Source organism: Heliangelus exortis, chromosome 2 (genome assembly GCF_036169615.1).
Source record: "Heliangelus exortis chromosome 2, bHelExo1.hap1, whole genome shotgun sequence".
NCBI classification, from domain to species: Eukaryota; Metazoa; Chordata; class Aves; order Apodiformes; family Trochilidae; genus Heliangelus; species Heliangelus exortis.
This window is the reverse complement of record NC_092423.1, coordinates 22,611,321-22,621,034: the sequence shown is the minus strand read 5'-3', so window position 1 is coordinate 22,621,034 and position 9,714 is coordinate 22,611,321. Positions and strand designations below refer to the sequence as shown.

Below are 9,714 nucleotides of genomic sequence, written 5' to 3'. Positions count from 1 at the left end.
GGATGGGGCATCAACAACTTCTGTAGGCAACCTGTTCTTGTGTCTTAGTGTATTCTGTCCAGTGCATTCTGCCTGCCAGGGTAACAACACAACACTGCCTAGCCTGTGCCCAAGGGACAGATGCATTTTATCTGCAGTACTCACTACTGTGGTGGAAGAAGCCCTGAAAGCTCACCTTAGACTTTACAGGATGCCTTTAGAGGGTGGGGACATTTCCCATCTGAGCAGATAGTAGGAAAACAGAAAGTCTCAGAAAAATCCTGTCCCCCAGCTGAGATCAAACAAACTGTAAATATACAAGATAAAAGGAAAACATGGGAAAAAGAGATTCTTATCTTGACTTAGGTCAGATTTAAAGAATGGTTAAAAAATGAATAAATAGTACTTGGATCCTACTTTACATCCTTTACCAAAGGACCTTCTACACGAGCATTAGGAATCATAGCTCAGAGACATTAGGTAACCTGACAAGTGAGTTATAAGTGTAATTCTAAATAAAATGATTGGTGCATTGATAATATCCAGGAGGATGTTGATGCATTAAGACTAGTTGCAAAAACCACATAGATAAGCAATTTTGTTAAGGAATATTTATTTTCAGCTCCATTTAAACAACCCACTTTTGTAACACATACTAAAATCGTTAGGAAACATTCTAAGAAATCTCAGGATAATAGCCACAGGGATGAATTAAATGCATTTCAGTTCTGCATATTGAAATACAGAATATGTTTGTATCATTCTGCATTTTATTATGTTGCTGCCTTTTGGAATGCTTAACATTAAAAATACATGACTGACACTCCTTATACCAGTAAGCCTTTTTATTGAAAAAAAAAATATTATTGCATTAAACTACATTCCCAGGAATTCTTTGAATAACCTAAAAAAAAAAAAGCTGCGTTGCATGTACAATAGTGCAATTCACTTAGCTACTGTATAATATAAAACACTTTATACAGAGAATACAAAACAAAATTACTAGTTTACATATTGTACTAGCCAGAGTATTATCCAGTTTTAATATAAATGTAACACTTTTTAAATCAATCTGGTGAAATGACATTTTAATGCAAATCTACACAAAAAAATTTGCATGTTATATGTACGCCAGAAGTTCCTCAGTTAAAAAAAATAATATAATTATCAAATCATGATTATGTAACTCAAGAAAATTTTTAAATTGTAATTTTCCAGTATGGGTCACCTGTTCCCTTGGAATATGTACCAAGAATATACAATCAAGCTAAAATAGATTATTAACTTAAAGAGTATATAATGCTGCCACCAGGATACTGTAACTACTTTAAAAATCAGTCTAAATAAAATGAGAAATGTAGCCCAGCTCCATACTTAAGGCTTAGTTATGCTTTTAATTATAGTAATGATGAACATTTAAAGTACATTACCAATGAAAAAAAAATATGGCAGCAAGCAGAGAAATATATCATCTCAGCTGTACTGTAAATTTTATTACATTTCTCCAAGAAAGTTCCTTTCTGTACCAAGAACAACATTGGACATTCATTTTGTTGGCAGTCAGTGACTGCTGATTTGCTACTGTGCTGTTTCTGTTCCTTCCTAATCTCTCTTCTTTCCCATCAAAACCTTTCAAAATCCTTATTCCCATTGTTCCAAGAAATAAATTTAATCATTATTATCTTATTCATTTGCCTCACCAAATCATCCATGTTGGTATATACAATGATGCATGGATATCCTATGATTTGGTTTCTTCCTAGAATACCATCGCATACGTTAAGGGAAACAGATAAAACTATTTTCCATAAATTATTTACAAACTAGGACATTGTCAAGTTTCAGTTGTTCAGGTTTCTTGCCATAGCAATTTCTACAATATTAACATTGCTTGTGAGAAGCAGGGATACAAAATGTGTATGTACACATTAAAGGTTAGCCTGTTATTTCCTCTGTTCCAGTTTTTCCTCTTGGGATTACCTACTTAGGATTCAAACGAACTACTATGTACAATGAGAATAACTGTTTTGGTTTTTGTTTTGTTTTTTGGGGTTGGGTTTTTTTTGTTGGTTTTTGTTTGTTTGTTTTTTTTTAATGGAAGGGAACGTAGCCAACAAATTCAAAACTATGTAGGGCTGGAAATTGAATCTTTTCAGATGGTTTTAACCCTGAACTGGTGGTGATGACTATGCAGCTCAGGCAGCCTTTTCTGGGGTGCAGGTTGACCATCTCCTTTAAAGCATCTATTTCAGAGTTTTTCCACAGAATTTTAACAAATGTTACCAGGTGGTCCACTGAGCAAGAGTTCTCTTTCCAAGAAGGCAAGTACTAACTTTTAGAAGTGTTAAGTCACGTTCACTGAAATACGTTTGATTCTCAGAAAACGCAGTTTCATATATATAGAAATCAAATGCAATTCTGATCTAGTTTTGAAAAGATTTTAATAAAAAATGAAAAAAAGGCTTTTAAAACTGTTGAAATATTTATTTTTAACATCTTTCCGAAGGAAAATTTCTGTCTTCCTTAATTCTGAAGGAATTATTTCAATTAAAGAAGTTCCCTAGATTTAAAATGAGGAAATTAAACTGTAAAGATAACTCCAAAAGTACATTAATCCATTTTGTTAATGAAATTAATAAACTATGTGGGAACCCAATCAAAAATATCTGAGGTTCTGGTTTCACCAACCTTTTTTGCTACTAAAGTGGTTTTCTTTTGCTCAATCTCCAGATTTTTTTCCCTATAGATTTTATTTGGTGGCTAACATGTTAAGTATCCAAAGAAACTTTAAATCTGAAAATGGAAAAAAAGCAGTCAAACTTGTAAATCCAGTTTAAAAGTTTGGCCTAATACCAGTTTGTGCTGAAGCAGCTGCTTTTAGAAATTAAACCAATGCTATTTTATTGCAATGGATCAATCTGGTTTGATTAAAACTAAGTTTGAAAATTCCCTTAATTTGTATTTTAAATATTTAAGTGCAATTAGTTCTCTCGGTTTCTTCAGGTATCCAAATAAAACAGAATAAAATGCTCCCAAAGTTTTTAAATGTGCTTTATATTGATTCTGAAAAATACCTCATTAATTATGCCATACATTACTGCAAATGGATTGAAATAATTTTAGATGTTTCTAATCCAAACAAATGGGTACTCTCTGTTGGACACTTCACTGCCCAATTACATAGGGGAACCTGCCTGCAGTCTAACCACAATTATGAACTTAATTTCATGTTAAATATCCCATGTTAAGTTAGAAACACAATAAAAATAGTAAAAATGTACCATTCAAAGAGATGCTGCAGCCGTCATCTGCTACCAGATACCCAGTTATTTCTATCAGTTTCAACCACACATTACCCTGAAGCATTGATACATGCATTCAGACACTGTAGATTCATAATTTCTATTTGTACACTGAAAGTTTGGGAAGCCATGCAAGAATCTTGACTTGTTTAAATTCAATACACCTTGAAATCATGAGAAATGTAGAATGTGTTTTTTATGAGATTCGGACTGGATAAACAGCTTCCACTCAGAATTTTACTTCTGCATTTCTGTGAATATCAGCACAATTTCATAGGACCATCCAATTTCTCGTGGGGTTTTTGAAATCATGAAACATATGTACAGATTTTTTGGGCAAGATTCTCCCACACATCAGAGCTCTGTTTGGTAGAAAAGAAATGTTGTAGTCTTGGCCAGGGATATAAGAGGTTCAAAGACAGCACTGGCTGCTTGGCAACTCCAGGCTACTGCAGACACAGGCAGGCAGTGCAAAAGAACTTGGCTGCATCCCATTTTTTCCCTTGAATTCTTGAATGCTTGGCTTAGGGAGAAAAGTGGCAGCCTGCTTGTGCCAGCAGAGTCCACTACACCCAGGGAACATTTTGTTATGAACCTGTGGCCACACTGCAGTCCCTTTACACTGTCCAAGCAATATAACTTAGGGATAAAATCACTAAAGTACCCTCTTCTCCAGTGTAACCCCTCACTTTGAGAATCCCTAATTTATTTTGGCCAGAAGACCAGAAACTTGTCCCAGACATCTTCTCTTTTGCTCAGTCTGAAATACCTTAACCAGACCAAGTACTATGCCATTGCATACACAAAGCAAACCTGTGAGGTGTGTCAAGATTGCACTATCTTAAACTGAGCTGTTTAAATCACTCATCAGTGTCAGTTGGACATGATGACTCTATGATTCTATTCTTAGTTATGTCTGGATGCTCTGGTTGCACTCCTACTGACAGTGAAAGACTTCTCTTCAGGCTGTGCTTTCCAAACCTTCTGTAGAATGACACCAGCTGGACACCTTTATCCTTGTGATAGTACCAGAAAAGGATTTAAAACTGTTTATACTAAGTGATACTAGAACTAAATTATTATTCAGATGCTGTCAGCCAGAATGTGGACTTTAAAATATTTGCTGTTGCACTCTCAGCAAAACAGTAGATTTCCCCTCAGACATGTTGATTTAATACTGAATAATGTATTTTATTCAAATTTTGTCTTGGAGACATAGTGTAATCATTTGGGCTAGTTTAAATAGTTAGAAACATTGAAAACTTCTTTCATTGTAGGTAATTGCTGTGTCTGACTAGAGCAAGAATGGTGAAGGGGCTCATGCCCTTGGAATAATGGATGAACTAAAGGATTTGGATGTATAGCAGGTGCGGCTGCATTAAGGTGTGGTGTAAATAAGGCTGGGATACATGCAGCGTGTGGCAGCGTGGGGAAGGTCAGTGGGGAAGGGTGGAGGGGGGTGCTGGAGACCAAGTGCAAGGGGTGTCCTGTCAGCAAAGCAGGGTGAGTGGGAATGAGGGCTGGCGCCAACGGAGAAAGCGATATGGGGGCAAAATGTGCCTGAGAGAGGGGGTGGAAGTGTGCCAGGGAGAGATGGCTGCCATGGGGGTGTAGGGATGCTGAGACAGCAAAGCGTTGCAGCAGTGTGTGGTGGATGGTGGTGACAGTAGCGTGCTGTGGGACAGGGAGGGAGGGAAGTGCTGGTGTTGCGGAGAAGGCAGCTGGTCCTGGGGCAGGCAAAACCTTTAGGTGCTTTGCCAGAAGTTGTTTCTGCACGTGCTGCTGGGCTTGCAGCTGCAGCAACCTGTATTTGTCTACTTCCTCTGGTGAAAACGTGATAGGCTGCTGCGTTAAAGGAGGAGAGGTGGATTTACTGTACACTTCTGGGTCATCTACTGTGTCACTGTACTTCTGCATAGCATTGTCACAAATAGAGTCTGAATTACCTTCTGCCCGGTTTGAGTTCATGTTTACATCATGTAGTTCTTCTTTGGTCTCTGTTGAATTAGCAACAACAGAATATCTATTAGAGGGAAAAGCACCAGGGAACTCATTTGGTACTGGGTCACAGCTTTGTATAAAGGGTTGCGCTTCACTAATGAAAAGATTGGTTTGTTCCTTTATTGCTGTGTTCCTTTTTATGCTTGAGCTCTGATAGCCTGTTCTTAGTTGAATGATGTCTTTAAAAAGACAATGATCATAATCAGTTCCTGTTGAAAGAGAAACGTCAGTTATCTCTGATGCTTCAAAGTTGGTTTTCTTCACACTGGTTTCCAAAGAACTGTTTTTATTATGTCCTGTGTCATTTTTACCTATGCTTAGCATTTTCTCTGGTGAAGGTAACGTTGTAACACCTAGTGAAGTTGAAAACTGAAGAGCCAAATGACTTTGTAAGTGATCCTTTAATTCTACCGCACAAGCATTTGAAAATCTCTCTGAATTTTGCTTCTGTTCCTGGGTTTTCTTGGACTGCACTCTTTCTAAAAGTAACTTGGCTGTCATTGACTTTCTTTTTCCACACATGTCTTTTGCCTGAATTTCAGAAGAGCAGGTGGCAAATGTTTTTGACTGACCATTCACATTCTGAGAGTTACAATGGGCAGTATCAGCATCACCTTGTTGGGTGTTAAAACCTCTCTCTGTGTTTCCTTTAATTTTGTTGTCACAGTTGTCAGTCTCTTTGGAGAAGGATCCTGAACTGCTACCTCTTGATATTCTGCTACTAGATGATCTTTCGCTGCTTCTTGAATGTCTGGTGGAACAACTTTTAGAGCTAAGGTAACTTCTATTTCTACTATGCACTTTGCCAAGAGGCCGGTGTCTACATCTGCTGTGTTTAGATCTGTCTCTGTGCTGTAAAACTTTATGTCTCGAACATCTTTGACATTTAACCATGCCCTTCTGTGTACAGTTTCTAGTTCTGTGATTCTTAACATGACAAAGGTAATCCTCATCTGTTTCATCAGAAATGAAAATATAGTTGTGCTTTCTGTGTTTACATTTGTGCCTCTCAGCTGTCTTGCTTTTTCTTTTACAACAGAAAAGGAAATTATTTCTGCTGTGGTTATTCAATGTGGGACTCATGTAGCTACTTGTACCGCTAGCTGAAGTGTCAGAATAGCTGGAATATATGTCAGAGGAGGACTTTTGAGGAGATAGGAATCTCCAGCATCTCATGCAATTTCCGCATCCTTCATTTTCTGAATACCTGCTTTTTGAACTGGATTTATAACTCAGGAAACTTCCACTAGAATCTTTTCCACTGTCACTTATGTCACTGCTGCAGCTGACCACATCTTGAACAGGTCTGCAGTCATTTCTGTTTTCATGTTCTTCCTCAGAATAGATTAAGTGACATTTTGGATCTTTAGACTTTTTAATTCTAGACATGAAAGCAGAAACTGAAATACTTTCATTTCTAGTGCTATGATTTTTTCTTTCACAGCTATGAAAATGATGCTTTAAAGGTCGTCTCAGTGTCGTATGAAGACTTCTTTCTGTCATACAATCTTTTTGTGAGACATCAAGGTAAGCAGGCACTTTGGGTATACTTTCATTCAAATAATCTGCAATGCATTTTTGACCATTTTCATTAATTTCTTTCCCTATGTCTGACTCAGCTTTTTGCTTGGCCTTTCTTGGCTTTAAGGAACCTTTTATCTTCTTTGGTTTCAATAACTGATTATCTTGCTCATTTGACATTTGTTTGTATTTTATTAAACCTGAGGCTTCATTTTCATCTGCAGTCTTATTTATTGAGTGCTCTTTACAGATTTCTTTCTTTGTCTCATGCTGTTTACCACCTCTGTGATTTAATGAGAGTCTGAAGTCAAAATACAATGGATTACAGCCATATGAAATACACGGCTCTGTTTTTGTAAACAAAAGTAATTCTGTGGGCCACTGCAGAGCTGTGGTGCCATCTTTGCTCACTACATGGAGGAAAGGCAGTGTCTGTGGCTTAATATCTTTAACCATATTCTCCTTTGGAGGTGTTGCCATATTCCCATTTGTGGTTTCTAAATACTCCAAAGATCTTTCTCCTTTTACCACTGCAAGACTCTCATTAATGCTGCTTGTGCATGGCAGCTGAGGTTCTGGTTGTTGTGGGAGCTCAGGTAACTGGTCGGGCTGATAGGCATTGCTGTGCTTGCAGGTGTCTGCCAGTGCATAAAAATTGTTAGTTTGGCATGAAGCTGAACTGAGAGTTTCAAACAATTGCTCAGACTCATTCAATTTGCTTTCTTGCTCTGTTTCTCTGTGTGAGCCAGAAAAATCCAAATTTGAAAGCTGTATTTTGACTTTGGAAAATGAAGGATGAGCACTGACCTGGTCTTCTAATTCTCTATCACTAGTTTTATCATTTTCCTTCAGCATCTTATGTTTTACAGCTACATGACTTGGTGAACTGATATCCAAATCCATTTGGGTTTGTGTAACAGATGGCCCTTTATCCAAGCTTGCTTTCATGTCCTCCTCCAAAAGTGTGCCAGAACGACAGCCCTCAAGAGCTTGCTTTGCTTTATGGTTGGAGGATTCACTGCAATCATTTCCTTCTTCAGAGTTCTCACTGAAGACTGATGCCGAGGACTCAAGCTTCAAAGGGACTTTTTTGGAGAATGAGAAAGACACTCCTGCCCTTTGAAAAGTATTGGTGCTATCTGGGAACACTTGTGAGGCTTGATTTCCAAGTGCATGGGGTCTTTCAGTAGGGGATTGGTGCCTCTTTATGATAAGCTGCTGTTTCTCTAGTACGCTGCTGGAGAAACCCAATCCTTCGCTCGTGGTGATTCTTTGAGAACTGGTTGTGAACTTGCTGCCCTTGTACAGTAAAATGCCATCTGGTGATTGCTGCTTTTCCATGACTAACCTGGGGGCTTTAAGCAATGGTCCACTCCCAGTTATGCTGTAAGGTAATAAAGTAGAAAAAAAAAAAAAAAAAAAAAAAAGAAAAAGAAAAAGAAAAAGAAAAAGAAAAAGAAAAAGAAAAAGAAAAAGAAAAAAAAGCTGTATCAAGTAACCAAGTGAAGGCAAAACTCACATTTTGAGGGAAAACCAAGTTTCAAAAGTTTCTAAAGGGTAAATGTGCATTTTAGCCCTTAGATTGGGATTCTATATTGGCAAGAGAGTCTTTAAATATAGGAAATTATATGATTTGAAGTCAGCACATAAATTTGCTTTTTCAAAGTTATACTCACGTACATCCAGAATAAACAGCATTGGTTTACTCTGAATTTATATCAAGGAGAACCTGGTCTGTGGTAAGTCTTGGTTTTCTGAGACACCATTAGAAAGGCATTTGTGTCTTGTTGAAAATGAGACAATTTCACCAGGAGCATCAGCAGAACCAAATTCTATAAGAGAAAAAAGGCAGCCTTCTACTGCTTGAGGGCAGTGTATCCATGATTTTCCTTTAAGAGTTGATTTTCATTTTGTCTTTTTAATATTCCACAATAAATGACCTTGTGAAATATTTAAAGAGATATTAATTCTTAAAGTATCAGCAAACACTGGTGGGGAAAAGGGAAAAAGGTGTATTTCCACCAATATCTATGGCAACCTTAGTGCTGTCATAATCAGCCACCAATACAGACTTTGCTGTAATCCTTCTTTCTGTATTCTACTTTCAGTTATTACACCTTTACTTTTCAAAAAACCTCTCAGATTTTAAATATGGGGTTTGGTTTTCTTGTTATTAAAAAAAAATCAACATATTCTAAGAAGGCCTTGACAAATAGGATAAACTACTGATTTCTTGAAATAGATAATTAACTGAGACTGCAATGACTGTTGTAATTTTCCATTAGAGATGAGACATATATAGCCACCACACAAATGTTATTCCAAGTAATATTTTAACCATGCATCTCATTAAACCATTTATCTACATTTGCTATCAATGCAGCACTACATTAAAAAAAGAAAACCAGCTCTAGTAAAGTGCTTGATTAAAAATTACAAAATATTTTAATTAAATGTGAATAAATTATGACTGCCAGATCTGCATAACAGCTATCTATAAAAAGGCTAGAATTTTTTATAAATGCTTTAAAAATGCATTGATCTTAAGCAGTTGGAAAGACATAAAGACTCCCTGGAGTAGGGTCAACTCAGAGCATGAGAATATGTATGGATTTCTGAAAATATATTTGCATTTGCTGCAAATTTGGCATCAGGAGATATAAATTCTCCCCTATTTGTACATCAAAAAGGAATTATCTCTTAGAGAAGGTGTGTAGAGGGATCCTTTTGAAAGTCTCATTGGAACAGAAAAATAAAGCTTCATTTTCAGTTTTTCTCCTCAAAAGATTAATGGTAATTTTGTTGTCAAATTGTATTAGCTACTTGTAAGGAACCCTGTTAGAACTTGAGACATAGTGCTTAGGCATAATAATGACTGTATGTTTACATAGACTTCTGCTTAGAAAGGCTG

General features: G+C 36.9%; 1 protein-coding gene across 1 annotated transcript in view; it reads right to left on the bottom strand.

Annotated features, from left to right (window-relative positions):
* Positions 1 to 575: 575 nt before the first annotated feature.
* The window catches only part of ZNF804B (zinc finger protein 804B), a 64,510-nt gene continuing 55,371 nt past the window's right edge, over positions 576 to 9,714 (bottom strand). The window contains exon 4 of the mRNA XM_071735188.1: positions 576 to 8,187. Within this exon, the coding sequence (XP_071591289.1) occupies positions 4,515 to 8,187 (3,673 nt within the window). The 3' untranslated portion in view covers positions 576 to 4,514. The remainder of the gene's footprint in view (positions 8,188 to 9,714) is intronic.